At 41.3% G+C, this 23,901-nt stretch overlaps 1 protein-coding gene across 1 annotated transcript in view; it reads right to left on the bottom strand.

Moving 5' to 3' along the window:
- The window catches only part of IPO9 (importin 9), a 38,886-nt gene that overhangs the window by 1,953 nt on the left and 13,032 nt on the right, over positions 1-23,901 (bottom strand). The window contains exons 7-22 of the mRNA XM_056362061.1: positions 22,291-22,410; positions 17,482-17,591; positions 15,854-15,903; positions 15,160-15,311; positions 13,971-14,069; positions 13,725-13,831; positions 12,706-12,845; positions 10,841-11,000; positions 9,637-9,863; positions 9,279-9,427; positions 8,255-8,383; positions 6,702-6,977; positions 4,573-4,739; positions 2,395-2,528; positions 1,244-1,363; positions 670-771 (exon numbers count right to left, since the gene is read on the bottom strand). Of these exons, the coding sequence (XP_056218036.1) occupies positions 670-771; positions 1,244-1,363; positions 2,395-2,528; positions 4,573-4,739; positions 6,702-6,977; positions 8,255-8,383; positions 9,279-9,427; positions 9,637-9,863; positions 10,841-11,000; positions 12,706-12,845; positions 13,725-13,831; positions 13,971-14,069; positions 15,160-15,311; positions 15,854-15,903; positions 17,482-17,591; positions 22,291-22,410 (2,242 nt within the window). The remainder of the gene's footprint in view (positions 1-669; positions 772-1,243; positions 1,364-2,394; positions 2,529-4,572; positions 4,740-6,701; positions 6,978-8,254; positions 8,384-9,278; positions 9,428-9,636; positions 9,864-10,840; positions 11,001-12,705; positions 12,846-13,724; positions 13,832-13,970; positions 14,070-15,159; positions 15,312-15,853; positions 15,904-17,481; positions 17,592-22,290; positions 22,411-23,901) is intronic.

Raw genomic sequence — 23,901 nt, 5'->3', positions numbered from 1 at the left:
CAGAATATCCGCTTGAGCTCACATGACGAGAAAATCCCAGAACAAGATGGGTCATAGCAGGAGCCTCAAGGAACACACAGGTGAGACAAGCATACAAGGGATACTAGACAAGCAGGTTTGTTAGTTACGTGCACTATAGTCTTATGCCTTGATCTTATGTCACAGTGACCCATTTCCAATTCTGTGCTAATGTAAGTAGTCTCCCTTATTGTATTTGCCTGTAAGGTTCTCCCTTCTAAGACTATATGCAAACTGGAGAGCAGAGGAAAGGAGATGATACACCCATTCCATCATCTTTATGCAGCAATTATTTCTCAACATCACTCCACAAACAAGCTCGTCCATTTCTACTACACTGTCATTTCAAGGTCATGTCTACATCTTTGAACATCAGTTTTCTCTTTAGAAGAAATACCTGCACACATCTCACAGCAACATGAAGCCTACGCAGCATTTGAACTCAGGTGAAAAATGCAGTTATTTAATCATCGTGTTAATCAAAGACATGTCCCTCTTACAGAAGGTCCTTATTCAAAATCCCAGTGTAGTGTTTCCTTCCCCTTGCCCACAGCCTTTGTTGAGCTGCTGTCAAGGAAAAAAAACTTTGACTAGGATGTCACCTACTCTGTTTTTGCTTTGAGTAAGCACTTTAAAGCTGTTACTACTTACCATACTTGTTTGTGGAAAGAATATCTGATAAGAACTGTCCTGCTAAGCCTTCATCTTCATCCTCATCCTCTTCCTGATCCTCCCACATATCATTTGAATCATCTGTTTAAGAAAAAAAATAATTCTTCCAAAAATAATCCAAATGCAAGAGGTCCAGCCTGTTGACCACTCTAAAGAGGACTGCTAGTTTTCAGGCAAACATCCTGCTTGTGTAGGCAGATGAAGGGAAACACCTGCAACCTTTACTATCCTTTTGGAACGAGTAACTCAGGAATTGGAGCCAAGCAACAAGCAGCAGCAAGAATGGATGCTTGAATCAGAGAGGAAGAAAGGTAGACCAGATATACCAAGAAAGGATGATTTTATTGGCATACGGTCAGATCCCATCTTCCAAACTAGCTCAAAACAATTTTCAGGTATAAGAATACACAATACTGATCTTAACCTTTGGCTCACTATTTAAGCCTTTGTAATTACAGGTATATTATTTACTATTGTGAGTTTCTTAATTACTGAAGAGATTACAAAGTAGATTTAAGCCATGCAAAGAGACAAAGCAAACCTAGTATTTTACCTTGGCTCCAATCTGCAGTTGTCTGTCTAGATGCATTTGCTTCCATTGCATTAGAGAGTTCATTTATTATTAACTTTAAGATTTTTACTAACAAAGGAATGTTTGTCCAGCGTTCAGGATCTGTAAGAGAATAAAAATATATATTCACACTGCTTTTAAGAAAACGTTAAAACCAGGCCTTTTTTTATCGTGGTGGTTTTGGGGTTTGTTGGGAGAGGCTTTGAGGGGTGTTGTTTGCTTCTGGGTGTTTTTTTGGTTGGCTGGTTTTGGTTTTGTTTTGTGGTGTGTTTTGGTTTTTTTGGTTGTTTTTTTTTTAAATTATACCATACATTTAACATGCTCACATACAAGCAAAACTTCCAGGTTGGGAGGAAAAAGGAACTGACATAAAAACCTTAAATGTTCTTCCCATATACCTCCACAGCTAGATTCCCAAAGACCTTAATGGCAGTATCAAATATTGCATAGTTTGAATGAAGAGAAGGCATAGTTAAAATCTCCACAGCTGGATGAATTGGTGAGTCTACTCAATGAAATCATAGTCACAGATGACTTCATTAAGCATTCTTCTCTGAAGTATGTTTACACATCTAGCAGTGCTTTCAAGCAAATGAGCAGCACAGCACTCCCATGCATGCCTCTACCCTTTCTGAGACACTGTAAGCTCCAGCTTTTCCTCATCAGTGTTCCTGCAGGGCTTAATTATTCCATGGGATAGCTAGTGTATTTGTCCTTAATTACAAAAGGAAAGATCCTATCAAAGAAACTGGGAGCACTGGTTTTAATTCCTATTGATATTAGCATTAATCTTAGTTTAACTCAAATGCCAGCAATTACCATTCTCTCTCATCAGATGGAACAGGATGACGCAAAATAGCAGTGAATAACTCTCAATTCTATAATCACCTCATCCATTTGTATTAAATCAGAGACATCAGAAGTCTTCCAAATCAGTTGTTGGCAGAATTAAGGCAAGTAATGGATACGTAAGTACATGATGTACGGATTAGCTCTAAAAAACCAACATGCACCTTCTGTAGGAAATATCTCCCACAGCTTTGTGTGATCTACAAGATCTATTTTAAGGCCTTTCATAGCATATACTAACATGGGAAAAAAACCCTGTTAAATACAGCAAAACGATTACTTACTTTTGGCTGACTTTGATCGTGTCCGTATTCCCTCATCCATATTAAATATTTCTTCTCCCTTTACCCTGATGTCCTGAAGTCGCTTGTCGTCTGTGTTGATGCCGTACTGAAGGAGTTTACACAATGCTACAGAGCTGGAGAGCGGGGAATAGGAAAATTACAAATCAGAATTTTCCTAAACTGTAGCCCTTCAGTGAACTATTAATAGGGAACACATCTCCAGAGCAGACATTCAGATGCCCTTTTTACTACACGTTTGCCAAGAACGAACATTACAGAATTTTCCTGTTTCTCCTGATCTATGCCAGCATCTGATACGCGACTCATATCCTGATTTGCACAGCAAGCTGAACACTGACAAAGCTTTGGATTAAACACTAAGAGACCCTGCATACACACATAAAAGGTTTTTCCAGTTCAGAAGGGCCACAAGGTTAAACACACTCCTGAGGCATCACATGCAGATGATGATGGAATTAAGAGGAAAGCAGTGGTAAGAAAGTAGTAATTTGGTTGATCTGCAGCTATGAACATTTCTTCTACTCTTCTCCAGTCTCAAAGCTCTTTTTCACTTTGGTCCTTCACAGCTCTGCTACAGTCAGACCTTCTAATTTGCTCCTTTGGTATCTTCATGTGTTCATTCCATCTCTGCTACTCAGATTTCTGCTCCACACTTTCAAGCCTTCTCCATTTCCAGATCATACCGAGACCGTGACTACAGGTTAAGGACGCCAGTTTATGCTTGGCACTCTTAAACCTCTCTCCTGGCTCCACAAGTCTCAAACTGAAGTTTTGGAGCTCTGTGAAACTCACTCTTTTTGTGCTTTCACTTCACACTGTCCTTTCCTCCCACACTATGGCTCTCAATACCCATACTGCTGGTTTGGACCCAGATCTTAAGATGCCACCCTTCAGTTGCTCAAAATTTTCCCATCCTTTCACCATGCTGGTCAAGAGCAAACAGCCACTTCTTCAACCTGCCACTCACAGGGATGGGGACTGATGCACACAGAAGGTACCAGCTATATTCACGTTCCTTTTACTAACTCTATACACGAGGGTCCCCTGAGCAGGCATTGCTTTTCTTCAATATGCACAAAAACATTTAGCATTTTCTAATGCACAATAAGCATCACTGTAAACAACACAGATCAAAGTGTTTAATATACTGTAGAGCCTTGCCAAGTCTTGGTACACAAACAGCTCTAGTCTCAGACATTGTGGAGACAGCTCTGAACAACAGTTTGACCTTGCTCTCCCCATCGGCATCTGCTTCGGCTTTTTCCTGTGGCCATAAGCAGTCACATGGAATCCTGCAGACAACGCTGTTCTGTCAAAATGGGGATAAACCACTGCTTTTAAGGATGAAACAGACCAAGTGTGACCAAAACCAGCACCAGATCCCCAAATCAGACTGCCTCTTGTTCTGCATGATCATTCACAAAATTCCACTTCAAACATGCTTTTTCTCAGTATTTATTTCACAGGCCATGTGACTGCCTTAATAAAAAAACCCCACACCAACAGATACTAAGAAGTGAGTTAACAGCTGGTAAGACCCCTAAGGGTGGTCTGTTAGGCTTCCCATTTCCAGAAAAATCAAAGACAGCAGCTTCGGTAAAATTTAAATTAATATAGGGCATTTTGTGCTTTGGAATATAGTTCTCAGCCTCCACCGGAAGACAAATGTGCTCCTACAGCAAAAGGGGGAGAAAACGGTTTCAGCTGATTTCTTTACTGACTTTTAAGAGGTCACTAAATCAACAAGAAATCACCAGATTCTCTTAGGAAACTCTCTACAATGTCCTGAAACTCTACAATGTTCTACAAAGAAAACATCATGTCTGGAAGCTATTCTCATCCCATTCACAGAAGTTCAATCTCAAAAGCACTCCTGTGCTTGCAAGAGTCACCCCCTTCCCCCTTGGGTCACCCTGTTCCAGTACAGAAACACCAGGCACCAAGAGCAGCACTTAGAGGAAGATCAGAGATTGCCCCAGATATCACAGCTCTCCTGAGCTGAACTGACAGTGCAGGAAACAATTCTGTCCAGTGCTGGCACACACTAATCCAAGCCTGAACCAGCTCCCCCTTCCCTCACACCCAGTGTGTTTAATTACAATGGGATGATCAGTCAGCTAACGTTAACGCACAGATCCTGCTTATGAAACATCCCACCTGACTTTGCCTTCGTACTGCCCATAGAACAAGTGCTGCCGGCTCATCCATTCGGCCATTACAAACTCCAGAGCAGGCTTCCCAGTTGGTCCGGGGAGACTACACAGGAACTCCAGGAGTGGCTCCAGTTGCGAGTGAACCAAGTGAGCAAACACCATAATCAAGGACTACAGGAGGAGAAAGGAAATGTTAGCTGTACATAATTTAATAGCTGAAAATGTTTTATCAAATATTCAAGTAACTGAGCTCCCTGCAGAAGTGCAGACTGTGATTACCAGCCCCAAGAGGAAGAGAAAGTGTTAGCATCTGCGAGACACTGTCTGCTACAAAAGCAGGCAATAAACTACTACAGTCAACAGCAATATGTTTTAACCACCCCAAAATCACACAGAAGGAATAAATTTACTCACAACCATGCCCCAAACTAACAAACCTTAAAGCAAAGATGAAAAGGCTATTTAAAAAATATCAGCGGCTGCATTTGACTTCTGACTAGCAAAAATATCACATGGCAACACTCAAGACATTGCAAGTGCCCTAGTTTGCTCAATGGACCAGAAGCTGTACACATGGCTCTATACACAGAGCTCCAAATCTAGGCATATCTAGCAGAAATGCATCTCATCATCAAGTTAAGGAACAGAAGTTACTGGGCCAGAGCCACAACCCATATTCTCCTCCCCTTTCATGACAGGGGTTTTCCATCACCACCTCTGTCACAGGACCACACATCATCATTCGGGCCTTTTCCAATTCCAAGTGCACTTTGAACACAAGTTTCAGAGAAAGAATTGCAATTTTAGAAAGGTTTTTGGGTTTTTTTGTTGTGTTTTGTTTTGGGTGTGGGTTGGTTGGTTTGTTTTTTTTTTTTAACAAGATGCAGTTTTACAGTCTGACTCCTAAAGACCTGGGGTAGAATTCACACCCTGCATATTTCTAAATGTCAGTCTCCAAGTCTGAAGGCATCTCTGCAGGCTTCCTTGGTGAAAAGCTGCCCACCTCCAGAGGCCCATCTTCCAGGCTAACACAGGGAAGAGATTCAGCCTTGTGAAAGGCTCATTTCTCCTTCCCTGGCTACAGGACCTCATGTTGACAGCTTCCAGATCTTCTAACTTGGAACCGATTCTAACTCGGAAGAGTTAAGAATCAGCAGTGTATCTGAAGGGGTGGGTGGTGGTGGTGGGGTGTGTTAAAATCACGGCTTTAAGATGAAATCTGTGCAGACATCCGAATGGCCTTCTTGACTCAGCATATGCTGGCTTGAAAAATGCACATACAAAAACCAGAGAAATACACAAGAAAGATAAAAGGCTTAGAGCACAGTGAGCCTCAGCCAAGTGCTGCACTGAGGGCAAAGGTGGGATTTTACTCAACAGTGCCAGCAAAACATCTTCCCCCAGCTGCTGCTGAGGAACCAGGGGGCCCATCACCATGTTCTACATTAAGGGCACTGACAAGAAAGACGGGAGAGAGAATGAAGATGACTGAAATAAAATCATTCCATAAAACTGTGCCACTAGAAGAAGGTCAAGGCTAGAAGAGATCACGATGCTTTTTGTCTGGCCTCTCACCTGATGCAGGCCAACCACACCTCCAACTCACCAAAAGTTCACCTTGTCTGAACTCCCAGGCATTTATCCTATGAATACAGCACAAAACCGCTTGAAAACATGTGCTGCCTTTGCCATAGCATCCCTACTTAGGCAACTCCTGGCCCCTCTAAACATTCACTGCTTGCAAGCACAAAGCCATGAGGCATTATTTAAGGTGCATTAAAGCTTACCCACAAAATCCATAATCTGGATAACTCTGTATGAGCAAAGTCGGCATTTTCACGACTACTTCAAGGTGATACGTAGACCCTTCAATTGTACTAGCTATAAATAATCAGGGTTTTTATTACTTTCTTACAGTAATTTGTTTTTTATATATATAATAGAAACATATTATATTTCTATTATACATTATATATTAAATATATATCTATATATAAGTATAATTTTTATATATTATAGAAAAATATATACAATAAAATATATGTTTTGTTTTATAAAACAATTTAAAAAAAAAAATTACAATTTCTTTTCCTGACACTTCTACTTGCTTTCCTGGGTGCCCAGCCTGCTCACCTGCATTACACTGAGTGTCTCTGCTTGCTGCATTTTGCTCAGGATAGCTCTCAGGATCTGGTCCAGATTCTCTCCCAGCTCACTTCCTGCTTTCGAAATTAAAGTGGAGACCAGCCTGCCCACAAAGGCAGCAGTGAATTCTGAGGTCCTTGGATCTAGAAGTTGGCTCACCACCTGCATCACATACCACAGTCCATTGTGGCCTTGCTCATCATGCCATTGTGCAATTTGTTCCAGCGCTACTGAGACGTAGGCACGCAGACACTCACCACCATTCTAAAAAAGAAAATAATCATGTTAGAATTTCCCTTTCCAGATAAGGGAGTGGGAAGCATGGGAAGTCATCTCCTGTCATCACTCCCAAAAGACCCTTAACCAAGATGAAAACAATGGGCAAACTGGTGACATCTGTAAAAGATCCAAGCTCTATTAGAGCAGTAAAATCAGTGTTTAAATTTAAAAATAATTTCTACAGACTTCAGTGCATTTTCAAGTACAAAACTCTTCTATGCCCAGGCAGGTCTCAAGATCATCTAGTAAATACAAAGACAACCTAAATTAGCTGCAGTTTTGGGCCAGTCTTGTTACCCAGAGAAATTCCAAGAGTTTCTAACAAGTGAGAAATGAAGACAGCAAAGTGTAGCACTTTGTTGTTAATGAAGCTCACTAACAGCCAAGCTGCAATTGTTTTGCATTCTTCTGAAAACAAAGATCCAGCAGAGTGACCAGCATGCTGGTCTCCAATCTATTCTTACTGGTATGTTGTTTAAGGAAAGCCATTTCTATGGTCTGTATTCATGTGGCAAAGGGTAGCTGGCACTATAAAACTTCTTACATAAGGAACGAAACCAGCTTTTTATTTATATGCCACCTAGTAGCTGGAATGAAAAGGCAGCCTGCGCTTGTAGCCTCTGATGCTTTTTCCTTCTTGCTTAAATACTCTAAAGACATGATCAGGTAATAGAAGAGCCTGCCAGCACAGCTCAGGCAGAACTGCTTTTGGGATTAATCCACGCTCTCCCTCCATTGCATACATGGCTCCATCAAAAACAAGTTTGCCCTCCCCTTCCCACTTAAATGAGTACAGGAGAAAACAGCCAGGAGGAGGAGGAGGTCTAGAAAGGCTTCTGCACAGGTCTTTTTCTTCCCTATGCCCAAGAGTGTTCCTGAGAACACCCTCTGCCATTCCTAGCTGCGATGAAAGTTAATGGGGGAAGAAATGCAATGTTTTGGGTTTTTGTTTGGGTTTTGGTTTTTGTGGTGGGGTTTTTTTTTTGTGCGCTCTAGAGCCCTAAAACAGAAAAACTATCAAGGCTGCTGCTTTACTCACACCAGTCCTCCAAATTAAGGAACGATCAGTAAAAGTCATTCCAGGGCCTTGAACAGCAGTACTTTCAGGATAAACAGGAGGTGGCAGAGACTCCTGAGGAGATGCCAATACAGCTGTTGACAAGCAAAGCCTGGGCTCCCTTAAAGGCTATGTCACCCGTCTTACTCGGTCACCTCTTGGACTGCAATAGCCCTGCAATTCTCAGTACTCCCCACAACGTTACCTGCATAGTAGCATTGTCATCTGTGTTCAAGCTGCACTGAGCCACTGCAGGAAATGCTTGGCAGATCAGGAGCTGAGACAGAGGAGGTTTTGTATTCCTCACAACTGTGGTCAATATATCAATAGAAGTCTGAAAGGAAAACACAAATGAAGGCACTGTTACAGCAGCAGCCATAGTACGCCAAGTCAGAATTACCCATCACTGGTGCAAACATCAAAGGCATAAAGTCTAGAATATTTTTTAAATCAGAGGCCCTTGGAGTCATGCACCCAAGCATCACTGTGTTTGACACAAATATGTGGTGAGCACTGTAAAAGTTTCCAAGGCAGTTCAGACACTAAAAGCAGTGTAACCCCTTAAATATGGCAAACAGTTTCACGGTACCCTGACGCATGCTAATCAGTACAGCCAGAGAACTGTTCTAGCTGACTTGTTCCATTTTGTTTATATTGATTATAGATCTATTTTAATTACCCATGAGGAATTGTAACTGTCATACCAATCAATAGGGAGATTATAAGCATGTTGATAAAGATATTTATGGGTTTAATTACATATAATCATTCCACACAGTCAATGCTTAACCTTTTATAAGGGTACTTTTAAAATTATACAGGCTTGTCCTTCCTATGTCTCCAGCAATTTATACATGTGACACACAAATCAGAAAAAGCCTTAGAAGAAAGTGCAAGAAATAGCCGTGTAGCCTACTGGAGAACATTCCACCAAAAAGAGGAGACTGTTACTGGTGAAAGATGGCTATCTCAAAGTGAAACCACGAGGGATATGCTGCAGAAACTGGAAGAAGTCCAGAGGAGCAGTTTAAAGTTAACTTTTGGAAGCATCTTCCCTCATCTGCAGATTTGCCGCCTTCTCTCCACAGAGAAACCTCTACCAATGACCAAAGTCATCGTTCAAAAGCAGTTTAAAAGCAACTTTTCTATTCTTTGCAGACCAGCCATCCTATACATTCAAGAACAAGGAATCATCTCCAGCTAAGACCATGTACCACTGTAGCACTTACTGCACAAAGCCCTGCTGGGATCTTGTCAGCAGGGGCTTGCATGATGCTGACAAGAGTTGGTATTAGCCTCATCTGCATTGGACCCTGGCAGGCTTCTATCTGAGCTAGCTCCTTAAAGATATCTTGGGCAAGAGAAGCAACAACTGGATCTGGAGAGAGAAAGCACCATTTACTGAAATATACTAACAAACACATCTCAATGTTTGCTACCACTATTTTGAATAGGCAAAGCAGCAAGTTTCCCTTCTAGCTTTACCACATGACTCAATGTTAATTCAATTACCATTTATTAAGTTTTCACCACCAGGATTCAGTAGCAAAAACAACTGTAGTTTGAGAACGTAACTTGAAGGCATACCGTTACTGTACTTCAAAAATATTGCAATCGTGAAGGGGCAGATTTTGTTCTCCACACTTGCTGTAAATGCTGGGTCTACCGTACAGACAATGCACAGCGTCTCCATCACAAGGTTTAGGACCTCGGAACTGAACTGAGTTGCCAAGTGGATCAGTCCATCAAGAATGCTAGGAAGGAAAGGCTGCAACACATGGGTGCTCTCAGAGATCTTCAGCTGGTCACAGTAGCTAGACAAGAAATTCATGATACAAAAATACATACGTAATATATTAAAGTGATTTATACATTTAACTCTAGATGATATTTCACCCTCTGATTCTTATTCCTCAAGTTCACTCCTCTAGGACTTTTCCCTTGATCTCTCAACAGCTCAGCTATCTTTCCTCCTCACTGCACCCCTGGAGGTTCACAGAAGCAGAGTTAAGTGATATTAAAAGCTTCTACCACCTCTTACTAAGAGTTCTCTCTTAAGAGCTGCGCATCGATGGATAGAGAAAATAAACCTTGAGGACAGAAGTAGTCCAAGACAGACACTCACTGCTTACAAAATGTTTAATTACTATGTTCTACAAGTGACCTGGGGAATGATAAAACAATTTCAGGAATAACTAAGTTCTAAGTCTCTGCCTTCACTTATTCAGTAACATTTCAGTGCAAACAGAAGACAAGGTATTTTTTTGGAGGAAGAGAGTGGGGAAGAGTAGGGTTTTCACAAGTTTTTTTGTGGTTGGTCATTTTCTGGTTTTAGACAAATGTTCATTTTTCACTTTAGAATCAATACAGCAGATCTCCCTTTTTCCTTCTTGCAACTTACAAAGAAAGGATTGGAAAAACAAACATTCCTTGTTACTAGGACCTGCTTCACAAGCCCGTACTATGTCCTTCAGCCACCCTTGTGACTGAACAGGAGTCATCTGGGTTTCATCTCGATGCTTCTCATCGCTATCGAGTTCTGCTTCTCCTTGGGACTGTATCCATTACTACTACTGTAGCCAACCTTGAATCTCAGTTTCACAGTCCTCATTGGAGTTATTCTATTTTGAACCTGATTGCTTACACTTTTTAAGTTGACATGTGTTTCATTCAAAGCAAGTATTTCCACAGCCTACACAGAAATAGTATTAGTATTTTAACATACTGGTCTTGTAAGCGTAATTTATACCAGCTATCCCTGCGGCTTTGGAATACCTTAGGGTTTACTTACCCCCAGATAGCTCTGACTGCAGAGATGCGGACAGAAGGAGGCTGGGTTTCATGTAGACCACTGACAGTAGCTTGCAGGAACTGCTGGATTAGCTCTGGAGACATAGCCACTGTAAAACGGCTGGCGGCCCACAGAGCACGGCCCAGGAGAAAAGGAGACACTGAAGCAAAACAAAAAACCATAGTGGTTTTACAGTAAGTTTTCTGAGTTTAAAATTACAACTGCTTCTATCCATTATTCAAAATCTTGTCATCCTGACAAGAAAATGGCAAGATGTTACAGTGAAGACAAGTATGCAGGCATACAAATAATTTCTGTTCATAGGCAGAATTCAGTTTATTTCCTTAGTTATTTCAAAGAATAATTTCTCATTTCTTTAAACAAAAAAACCCAACCAAACAAACAACCACCTTCTTCCCTCAACTAGTTACACTTTAATTTGTTCATCAATACAGCAATACATGCTTTACTGATCACTGGAACAAAAGTAACAAAGGCTTCTTCAGTAATTCCTATTCATCTAGCTCAGTATTTTGTCCCCAAGAGCAGCAAACAGCAGCAGCTTAGGAAAAAGAATTAGAGGAACAGAAAATGTACTCAGGGATCTTTCACAGATTCTTCTAGTTTCCAGCCATCACCTTGCAATCACAGAACGTAATGTTCAACAGCACTAGTGAATACTCATTATCTACTCACCTGTTTACACTTATCAAGGTATGATGTATCTTTATCACACTTAACCCTTCTGCCTTTTCAGGCTCAAAGTGTCCTTAACTATTTAGGCTACCCTCAAACAGATGATGCTGTCTATTTCTCAGCATCTTTACTGCCATTATTTATACTTCTGCAAGTATTAATTTTAAGATGAGAACATGAAAAACTCCACGCAAGATGTACAGCAAGAGAAAAGCTTTATTTTCTAAGCTAGTATTATAAACCACAAGATTTCTTTGTCTTATTACCATTACTGAGCAGTAAATGATATCCTCTGAGAACTACATACATACTGACTGCAGGAGCTCTTTCTTGAGCACAATAGCTCATCTACAACCCAATATCAAATCTGTACATGTGTGTAAATACATGTAAATAGCTGAGGTTGTTTATTTACAGGCATTGCACACTATTTCTTCATTCAAAATTAAGACAAAAATAGAAAAAACCTTCTTTGTAATAGGTTAAACATATTTCTTTGATGAAAGCATCCAACAATTTGTTTTTTCTGCACTTAAGCAGCTTAATGTGGACTCACCAATAATGCTCACATTGGCTTAAACTTCTCAAATTTTAATTACTTGCAAGGACTTCTGAGGTGTGACTGCCAACAACTCCTTTGAGTTTCTTGCACACTGATGTAAGATAACATAGAAAGCAGAAGCCCGCACAGTTCCCAATAATAGGATCCCGCTCAGCTAGGAATATTATTTGAATTTATGGGCTATGACTACCATCAGCCTCAGCATAAAGAGAATGGCGTGGTATGGTGCTGCAGAAGTTCTGAAGCCTGTTAAACACTGCTGGTGTCCTTCCCAGAAACAGATACAATACAACAGAACAACTATTTTTCCATGAAGTTCCCTAAGCAATTGCCCTTCCACCTCCAAGCCCTATAGGCTCAAGCACCCAGCTAACAGTGAGTTTCAACTGAAAGCAGTGTCCCACTTCAAGGACTTATATTAGCCCTGGTTGCATGTGTGAACTCACAGCATAAGATTTATGCCCTTTCACATGTACAATGTGCACAACTGCATTTCACACCACCATGTGCACACAGCAACCTGATTCATCAGACACTTCTGTTTGAGAGAGATTTTCAAGGTCTGGCACTCAGCAGTTACTCTGAGCAATGGCAAGGTCCAACATACCTGAAATGTTGAGATCTGCAAGAACAACATTTGTCAGGAAGCCGTGCATATCAAAATGTATCCTACCATTCTTCACACTGTCTGTAATAATAGACTTCACAGAGCCCAGGGCCAGCATACAAGCTTCATGTATTTTCCACCTGCAAAAGAATTAGGATGCCTTTAAGTTTTTCCTTCATCATCGCCTCAAGAAATAGCACCATGCTTGATTACTCTGTGTGCAGAAGCACTGTGATACCCAGTACATTTAAAGATTTAAAAATGTCTATTCTTGCATTACATTTTGTTAATTATGATGAAATGGAGTTGTGTGTAAATACCGTTTCCTGGTTTTATTTGTGAAGCAAATAACCTACTTTAAAACTTATCACAATTAAGGCAGACAGGGACTCAAATGTCTGATTCTGCAGACATTCAGTTGCTGCTCACTATAACGGAGTGGCTACTCTGACATGAATAATCAAAACACACACAAACACTGAACTAATGCACTGAAAAACCAAGAGAGAATAGTTATAAAAAAGCAATGAGGTACTTCTACAATTGAGGTCTCTTCTCCTATCGCCAAGTAACATTAAAGAACACAACTCTGAAGTTCTGAAATTAAAACATACATCTGCATATAGCACCTAATCTCTTCCTCACATCCAAGTGGAAAAAAACCAAACAAACCCTAAAATTTTGAGCTTGATTAACTGGACACAAAATGAAAGTGCTGCCAATTTCTCTTCAGATTATGTATAGTAATTAACATTTCCAATTAGACATTTTAAGGAATTGTCAAGAGTCTGGGGACAGCTAACTCGTGCTAGGAATTGCTGAAAGTATTCCACAAAAGGATTCTGCCATCTGGCTCAAGACCTGCTGGAATTCCTTTTCTTTCCCTCTAACCAGATTTCTCAAATTTCATCCTTGCCCATGTGCCACCAAAAAAATGTGATTAAATTGTGCTGCACCCAATGCTGCAGAACAGCTTGGTATTTGCATCAGTGTTCTTTCCCGCTGCCCCATCTCCTTACCAGTGCTCAGCACCATTGTTTTTAGCCTGCTCAGCTTCTTGTAAATGTCTTGTAGCTGCTGCAGCCAAAGCAGTTGCACTCTCATTCTGGAAATCAGCAGCCACAGCCTGCACAGAAGGAAGTGATAACACTCATTTGTATAGACTTTTAAAAGTTGGCCTTTTCTGCAAATGCCCTTCATGAAGCTAGGTTTATTATTTGTTAGAATTATTTTGGTTGCATCTAGATGTGGAACACATTGCATACCAGCAACAGATCCTGTGCAGCAATCCTCACTGTATAGGAAAAAGTATCATCGTCTTCATCCTCCACAAACTGTTGTGGATTTGCAGTCCAAACTTTTATCTAAAACAGAAAGGAGACAAAAAAAGGTAGGGTAGATGATGAACTCAGAATGCCATGGGTAAAAAGGAGCTTTTCTGTTGCTAGTAACCAGTTTTGCAAAACTACTTTCAGAATTTTTCTCTGCCATCAGAAGTTGTCATCTTCAACTGATTTTTCTTATATTCTATTGGAGAAACCTTTGAAAATAAGAGACTCTCTCTCTCTCTCTCTTTTTGTCCAGAATTCACCTTGCTCTTCTGCTCCTTATTTGAGATTCAAATTTGACAGCACTAATGTTCAACCTGGAATGAACACTACAGTTTTATTTCTAGACGAGGAAAGAGAGAAGCAGATGAATCTTTAACAGTGCCCATTCTCACGCACGCCTACCTGAACAAAGACAATGGCTGTCAGGCTCGGAAGGCCAGGAGCCACGTAGAATTTCAGCACAAATTATTTTACACTACTAGCACGATCTTTTCACTATCACAGAAGCCTGGCTATCCTTTTCAACATGATAATCCTCATTTTCACAGCATAATACTTCATGAAGGAATGAAGGAAGAAAGCTTGGGAGGAGTTGGGGTTGTTCAGCCTGGAGAAGAGAAGGCACTGGGGAGACGTTATTGCAGCCTTAAAGATGGAGACTTTTTACCAGGCCCTGCTGTGACAGGACAAGGGGCAACAGATTTAAACTGAAAGAGCGTAGATTCACGATAGATATATAGAAGAAGTAATTTACCATGAAGGTGTTGAGACACTGGAAACATTGCTCGGAGAAGTTGTGGATGCCCCATCATTGGAAGTATTCAAGGTCAGGTTGGACAAGGCTTTGAGCAACTTCTAGTTAAAGATATCCCTATCCATGGCAGGGGGTTGGACTAGATGATCTTTAAGGTGCCTTCCAACCCAAACCATCCTATGATTCTGTGATTTGCTGTCCACATTACACCACTTAGGAACATTTGGATGCTATTGCCCTAAGTTCTGGCACAACAAAGTGACAGAACAGCCTATTAGAACACAGCAGCTTTCACACATTGAAACTTCATAGAACATCAGCTGTTTGAAATAATTTCATTTGCTTCCTACACAAGACAAGCATGCTCACCTGCTCCTCTGTGATCTGCATATAAAGGAGGATGTAATAGATCAGCTCTGGCAAAGCCTTCTTCACTGTGCTCTTAAATTTGTTGTTTTCCAACAAGGCATGAACAAATTCAAATATACTGAACACTAGATTTTCAAAGCCCAATACTTCACCTGAACAAAGAAGTGGAGAAAAAAAAAGAACATGACTGAATATGCCAAGATACAGAAAGGCAGAAGTAAAAACAAAACCCATGACCGAATATGCTAACATACAGAAAGATGTAAATGGATGTCAAATATAATCACAAACTGTTAGCTTGTCTGCAGAGATAATGTTTATTCTTACTCCTGGACTAGCAAGGGCGGCGGCAGCCTCAGGAGGATGTCTGACCTCACCACTTTCTGCTCTCTTCCCACCTCACTGCACATTCCTCGTTAAAACTCAAGCAACATAAAACCTGTTTTGTTTTCTTTTGTCCCATTAGTTTTACCTCAAAATTGTTGCAGGACTCACTCCTTGAATCATTAGAAAACTTAAATTACGTTGCTGCATCGATCACAATCACATGTAGCTTGCAAAGAACTGATGGGACATTGGTCTAACACCAGAAGTGTACCTTTAAGCACAATCTCCTACCGTGTTTCAGTCACTGTTTTGACAACAATAACGTTCTCAAAAGAGAAGGCAGAAGTGCCGTTTAACAAGTTCTTACCATCAGAATCCACAGGGTCCTCCACCTCCTCTGTGTAATTTACTTCTGTTCTCACATAAGTGGATGGAGTTAAGTAAATTTGCGTGTTTCTGAAAAACTAAATCTATTTAGGAACTAATCTGTTCGTCTTAAAATTCCTGATAACTATGGAAGTTTTCTTTTTTAAAAAAAATCTTTGACTTTATGCACAGTCCTGTGTTTCTGAGAGGACAAACCCCAGAAGCTCCTGGCTTTGTGCACTGCCTGGCTGCAAAGACCACTTCCACATCACTTCAGCACATCCTTCAGATCATTTGATTACCTTAAACCAAATCCACCCAGGTAACACAAAACTTCATTTATGTTAAAATTCTGTAAGAATGGAATCACTCAGACTCACTCTGAGCCAGCCAACGCTTCACTGCTACTGAAGGGTGAGGAGCCACCCCAAGCTCCACAAGCTCCCTAAGCTGTCCCTGCTCCCCGTCAGGCCTCCCCACGAGCCTCCAGCCCTGGGACGTGACAGAGAACTACCCTGGGGGTGGAGAGGAAGGACATTTCTTTGGGGATGGTAAATTTTAAGTCCAACAAGTGCCAGAGCAAACACAAGGGAAGGAAGGACAAGACTCTCCCCTTTTGCAAACAACAAACTATTTTGGTCAGCTCAGATGCCAGCAGGACTGCAGTGGGAATCAGGACAGAAAAGGGGGAAATGCACCATCAAAAATTTAACAAACAGCAACTTGTATTTTAATGGGTGTCTAAAAAAAGTCAAACAAAACCAGACAGCCCCTACTTGCTCCAGCACTATGGCTACTTTTATGGTGTCCTTGCCCATTTTGACTCTACAAGAGCCTATCACCCAGTATGCAGCAGGATTCTGAAACACAGAACACAAACAAAATATGCAAGCAGCTTTGATATAAAAAGGTCCAGATCTATGATCTCCAGAACAGTCTTTCTTATTGAATCACAAAGGAAAAGCTCAGTCACCCCTTACACTATTATCACAATACAGTGTCCAATTCTGGTGTTTATATCAAAAATTCAGAAAAAGCTACAAGAAGGCCCAGTATTCTACAATTACAGTCTCATTATAAAAGGCTAAAAAAGCAACTCTGGAATTAACAACATGGAAAGGTTTGACTTATCAGTTTGCACTTACTGGGAAAACTACCAACAGAACACCTCTAATGTGCCTGATTGTGCAGTGAAGCAATGACTGTTATAAAATTCCAAAGGCAAACCAACTTCAACCTTAGCAGCAAGTGTAACCAGACATTAGTACTGCTGTAGCAAGGGCTACTGTAGATTCTGCTTTGCCTGAAGTCTTTACATTGCAACTAGACATCTTTTTAAGAAGACAATCTTCACTGAAGAGTGCCAGAAACAGTACAGAGATCAGCCACAACCCTGCAGCCAGTGTAACATGGGCACTCACATAATATATCATATATGACTTTTAAGCTCAGAGAAACTTAATGGAGCCTACTGAAGTAACAGAAATATCCGGTACATCTACACAGCAGATGCCTGTGTTCTGTCATGGCAGACTACTCCAGCTACCACACTCTTCAGCTGTGTTCAGGTCATTGTTGTGTATGAGAAACAGTTTGTCTTGTTCTATTTGAGGTAAAACCATTCACTACAGAGGATATAAGGCGGCACTTTCTGTAAGGGTGTTCCAGACAATGGGCAGGATCTGCTGCATTGACGAAATCATGTGCTTCGGATAGTTTTTCACAAGTGCTGTCACAGCCTGCAACAAAAAGGATTATCAATCAGGAGCATAACTGGGGAAAACCATCAACAAACACTCAAATCATGGGCACTGTTTCATTAACAATTGAGATAACGCAGTGTCTTCCTGCCACAAAGGTCTCCTCTTCTCACTCCTGACCAGGTGGTCCCCTCTCCTGCACAGACTGACAAACAGACCTCTCCCCATATCTGCTATTTTGCAGGGGAGCAAAGGGATAAGGCAACAGGTACAACTCTGGAAATGGAGACAATGCAATATTTGGGTGGTGAGGTACAGTCTCCAATCAGAAGTACAGCACTGCCTGCATACGATTACCACCTGGGAGCTATCATGTCCCAGAAAACTCTAATATCAAGTAAAATCAGACCACAGCCTATTTCCCACACTTCTACACATGCAAGCAACACATCTGTTCGCACATCCAGGAAATAGCTGCAGTAGAAAACACCCACTCAGATCAATTCTCTCACCCATTTCAGCTGCAGACAGAGGCAGCTGTGCCAGTCCAACAGAGGGGCTGTTTTGGGAGCAGGTCTACAGGAGATTATGCCTGGAGTTTCATGAAGTTGATCACCCTGATTTAGGGGAGCCCTTTCACTGATGCTTGCCAAAAAGCTTTTGGGAGCCTCCAGGAGTCAAAGAACTCTCACTCCACTGAACAGACACTGTCTCCTCATGCAGGGGCACAGCTCCAGTTATCTTTTTTTGGATACAGAAGAGCCCCTCACAAACTGCCTGACTGGTGGCTGCTACGAGACATATGGATATCAGTTTGTTTCTTCTTAGCCAATACAAAACACTTTGTCCAGTTTGTTTGTAGCACTGGATACATTAATAGAAATAAAAAAATTCACCTTTCAGAAAAAAACCTCAGCATTTTAGTATCAGTATTAGAGATGAACAGGCAGCCAGAGATAATCCAGGTACTTAAGTTTGAGAATGAGTCAGGTAGGTGCTAGAAGCATTACAGAAAAGACCTGTTGAAGCCTCTGGCAAGTTTATGCAAGTGCTGGCAGAGGATCTGAACCTGATTCTGCAGGACTGCTGCAAACTCAACACCCTGACTATAGCCACAGTAGCATCTAAAGGGACTTGTTCCATATGCCACTGCTTATGAACCCTATGCAAGTTTTTCTAAGCTATGTGCCAAGAAAATCTTGCAGGAAGCATTGCTGGAGTGGGTAAAAGTTCTTCAATTCAATAGCTCTGCAGTTCTAACAACAGAAGACTGCATTTGCAAGTTCACCACTTTCCTGCAGAGCAAGTCATTAAAAAAAGAGCACTCTCTCCTGTCAAATGTTGTACTTCAACCCCTGTCCTCTCATTCTGCCAATTCCCACTGCTTGTTTGAGCTAAAAGAACTACTTCACAGATCTCCTCCTCTGCCAGTCCCCATGTACTGCTCCACCAGCATGTAAATTCCCATAGAAAATCCTTATCCACCTCTTCAGAGCAAAGTCAAGCTGCTCCCCAAGCAGGACTTTTAATGGCCAAGCCAGGCAATAACTGACGGCACCCACACCTGTAGCCTGACTCACCACACAGACCCACCAAAATCACCGCTGGGGAAGCAACACAACAGCTCCTGAACCCCTTCCAGCTATTCTGCAAGCAAACATCCATCCACATCTTGACTAGATGCTCAGCAGCTCCTTACAGTCACTCTGTAGTAAACCTTCTTCTTCTTTCACCTCATACTTGTGCTTTTAGATGGAGAAGGAATCCCTAAATTTGTGGATAAAAAGCTTACAATGTATTCTAGCCAGCAGCAGAAAAGCACACTAGAGCTAAATGCTCAGTAAGAGTACAGCCGGTGCAGGTTATGTACTTTGCTCATAAACTTAGGAAATTTGCCAAAACACGGCTATCATCATCCAAGAACAAAGAGGGTATGATTATTTTTCATAACTAATTATTTGTTCCAACAGCAGAAAAAAATATAAGCATAACTTCACTGACCCACCTAATATACAGGTGTTGAAAGAACAGATTTTAAGTGTAAGCAAAGAAGCACTACATCAAGGTAGTAAGACACTTTAGACTGTTGGTTAATTGGTGCTCTTGATATAATTACTGCACACTAAGTATATCATATTTGTATTCCCTTGCTATCAAATTTGCCTTATCTCTGTTACTTGTCATGTTTAATCACACTGTTTCTCTCAAAACAATCAATAGCGGCATGTTCAACAACACTGGAATTAGGATTCAAGAATCATTTAGTTGCAGCTCATTCATCCTCAGGGATACCGATTTGATTCATGCTAAACCATCAAACAACAAAACCATAAATTACACCACTGGTATTTCATTCTAGTCCTCAGTTGAAAACATATTTATTGTGGCCAAACCTCCACACTGTCCTCCAAGGGTTAAAGGCACTAACTTTCCTGCTGAGCAAGTGCTTCTAAACTTGTAATTTAAACTCTAAACCAGGAAAGATTGGGGACAAATTAACAATCAGTGGCTCGCCATGATGCGATCCAACCTACTTACTTTCTTAAACAGGATAACCGTCCTAGCGGATCAGACAGATGTGTATGCTTCAGCATTACTTGTTAAAGCTTTTGACACTGTCCTGCATAACGTTCTTAGATGGAAAACAAGACATTTTAGGTCAAAGCTGCCTCAGATTTCCAGAGAACTCCACAAACCTTGGAGTACAAAGCTCTCAAGAGTCAGGGGGAGGGGGAAATCTTTCTGTCATTTGCTGCACAGCACTTCATTAAGAAAAAAAAAAAAAAAGACAGGATTGAGTTTGCATCTGGTTGAATATGTACTATAAAAAAAGGCTCAATTTCCTCCTCCATTGCATCAGCACTTCAAGGGGTTCCTGTAATGATCTCATCTGTAGAGCTGGCTTAACTAATCCCTTGAGGTCTCTTACTTCTGCATTACAATGACTATAAAATCCACTTTTCTGGAATTGAAAGCAATTTGTAAGTCTTTCACCTGAATCCTTCCTCCCTTACAAAACTGGTATCATCAGCTTAGAAACCTTAAGCAACAAAATCATGAACTGCCCTGAGCCAACAGCCAGAATACTCATCCCTTCACAAAAAGCCTCCTACAAACCACTTGTCAGCAACAGATCTCCTGAACTGACTGATTTTCTGCTGCCATCAGTGCCACCCAACATACAATAGCGCATTCAGACTGAAATCCTCTCTTGTATTGCACCCACCTAGCAGTGGCCAAAAGCAGATGCCTACACACAATTAAGGAACAGAGCAAGAACATGATGACATCTCAAATACCTTCGCAGTCCATCACATCTTTTTAAGAGACTACTGCTGCGTATCAATGCAGACATACAAGTACAAATAGCTCCAATTCCAGTAAGCACTGTTACATAAATAAAAAAGGCTGCAGAATGTATGAATGTAACAAGAACAGAACTGGTCTATGGTTAGAGTGAAACTATATTACAACTGCTTTCTGTGTAGGCTGAAAACTATTTCTACTCATTAAAGATCTGAATGTATGTATCTGGAATCAAAGATCCAAACATACCTGAGGGGCAGCCTGTTCAAATCAAAATTACACCCTGCAGAGTATTCCCTTCATGTCAGTGCTCCTGTATGTTACTGCCCCAGGAATTGCAGCACAGCCAATAAAAAGGAAAAAAAATAACCCCACAAGAGATTCTCTCTCAAGAAAACTTGCCAACGTTCTGCCCCAAACTCCCTTCCATTTGATGCTGCACAGCAAAAAATAACCTCCTGGTGTTTCAATACAGGTGTACAATACCTGTAACCTCTTACGGAGAAGTGACAGGATGCCATAACCAGGGTACTGCTGCCTTGAACAGGACTAAGAAAACAAGTTCTACAACACAGAACTCGGCAGTTTCTAGTTTGTATAATATGATAGCACCCTCCCAGCACTCATTTTCATGCTTCAGCGCAAAGCTGGTTTACAAAAAACTTTTGATGCTTGTTTTCAATAACTCTTCTTCATTATTTTCTTCAGGGAATGTGGCTGAATGCGTCTCTGCCATGCATCTTCAGAAAGCTGTACACTGTGAGCCAAGTCTTGGCTGGGCTAAGCAAATGGAAGATCTGGATTTGATTCTGCAGCTTATGTTTTTGAGCTCTTTTCTCTCCTATGCTGCAGGCAGCGCACCCTAGAACTCCAGTGCTTTCCCAGCTGTTGAAGGGCTCTCCACACCTACACTGGCACCCTTCTCCCCACGCACCGAGCTACATGTACACAGCACTCTGCAATCCGATCTTTCTCCAGCAAACCAGAAGAATGCAAAGACTTTCTCTCTTTTGCAGAGATAATCATTAAAGAAGAGGCAAGTTCTAGAAAAGCACGTGCACATAGTATATTTTTAAAACTTCACTGCAGCAGAATTCTGCAGCATCTTTAGAAAAGAGATATTTAACTACAGAGTATGGTGTTCCAACAAGATGTCTTAGATCAGCAAATGACAAAGACAGGCTGTCCAATAGATCGATCCCTATGGATCTTTTTATGGACAGATGCCTATGGATCTCATCACAGACACCTTCAGTACAGGCAGACCTATTTATTTCAATGTTGCATGGTACTGTGAGACAAAACACTTCATTATTGATACCATGAGCAACACTAGCAGAGGTGACATGCACTCATGCTTCTCTGCTTTCCAGCACATCTGACAGTCTTATTGGTATTCAATTCTTCATCTGATCAGTCTGGAGTGACTTACCTTTAATACTTCCATCTTAAACCCGCTGTCTGATGTAGGTCCATCAGGCATTTGCAGGGCCTGAACAAAGGCCTCAGTGAACTGCTGCACCACCGGAAAAATCAGGACTTTGGCCGCACCCTAGTTATAATAAATGCAAACACAGGTGAAAACTAGATACAGAACCCCCACATCCAACAAGTAAAGCATGAGAAGCAGTGGAAATTGCACTTTTCTGCTACAAAACCCAAGAGGGACTTAAGGCAACTGCAGAACATTGCAAAGTCACATGAAATACTTGTTTCAGACATCACTTTGGCCCTCTCCTCATGTTGGAAACTAAGCTCAGTTGAATCTCACCTTTCAAAACTGCACAGCACAGACTGCTACAAAACACACACCTACATCTAAGCTAATCACTTCAGACTCTAAAAAGAGATCCAGACAATCCAGTTCAGAGAGTCTCAGGAGCACATCCTCCTAAAGAGGCACTTTCATTTGATTAGATGAATCATGCCCTGCACCCCATCACCACCCCCCGCCTCAAGCTATTAAAGAAATCTGGGGTGACTACATCGCACATGAGCAATTACATTGAACCCTGCGGATGGCATTTATCTCCTCCTGAGCCACACTACCCCAAACCAAGCAAGCTCTTTGTGAGCTGAGTATCAACAGCTGGCCTGAAGATTACCATGATGATTCTACCTCAGAAAATGCAGCAAGTATTTTTCCAGATGTCAAAGCACTCCATAAGCGGCGTTTGGCACAGCAAGTAATATTGGACAAAAATAATTTGATTGAAAATATCCCTCATAACTCCATAGCTAAGACAGCAAAATTGTATGTTTAAGCCAACTACAAAATATCACCTTAGCAATTTATAAAAAGATTGCTTTTTTTTAAAAAAAGTCAAATTTCAATAAGAAAATGTTTCATATGCAATATAAAGGATACTTTCAGCCCTTCTCCAGAATAAGACAGTGGGGAGCTACTACTATACTTTGGATACAGGTATAGCTGCATGGTATATTGCATAAGTATCCTTGTCAGTGCAGTACAGATATGCTGTAATTATCAGAACTTCCCAAAAACCTGCGCTGAATCGCTGCCTGTGCAAACAGGGAGGAAGCAAAAGCTATAGCCACTCAGCAACAACCAGCCACTAGACTGAGAGTCACCCTTTCCTGTCCTCACCTCCCAAAAGTTTTAAAAAACCAATTTATTGCCTGGGAAGTGGTGGGAAACCCACTTGTCAAAGGCCATATAAAATGCAGATGTGCCCAGAGCCAGACAGGAGACTCCTGTATTAAGCTGCTTAACTGCATAGCATTTTTTTCTTAACAGCTACTCTTTCAAAAATTTGGTTTGGTTTCCACCACTCGTTTCAGAACAAAAGGTTAAGATGCGTGCTAAAGCAACTGATGAAGTTCCAGGAGCTTGTAACCCAACGCCTTGCCCAAGGGCCGGAAAACTGCACATCATAACCCAGATGGCCAAGGCCTGGCAGTTTATCAGGACACACAGGCAATTTATCCAGGTTCACCTGGAGACTGGAAGCTACAACAGGGATCTCCAGACAAAGGGATGATACTCCCCATGCTGACTGCCCTTTCTCTGAGCTGTTATGAG

This window comes from Falco biarmicus, chromosome 16 (genome assembly GCF_023638135.1).
Source record: "Falco biarmicus isolate bFalBia1 chromosome 16, bFalBia1.pri, whole genome shotgun sequence".
NCBI classification, from domain to species: Eukaryota; Metazoa; Chordata; class Aves; order Falconiformes; family Falconidae; genus Falco; species Falco biarmicus.
Note: the sequence above shows the minus strand (reverse complement) of the source record. Positions and strands in the feature narration are given on the sequence as shown.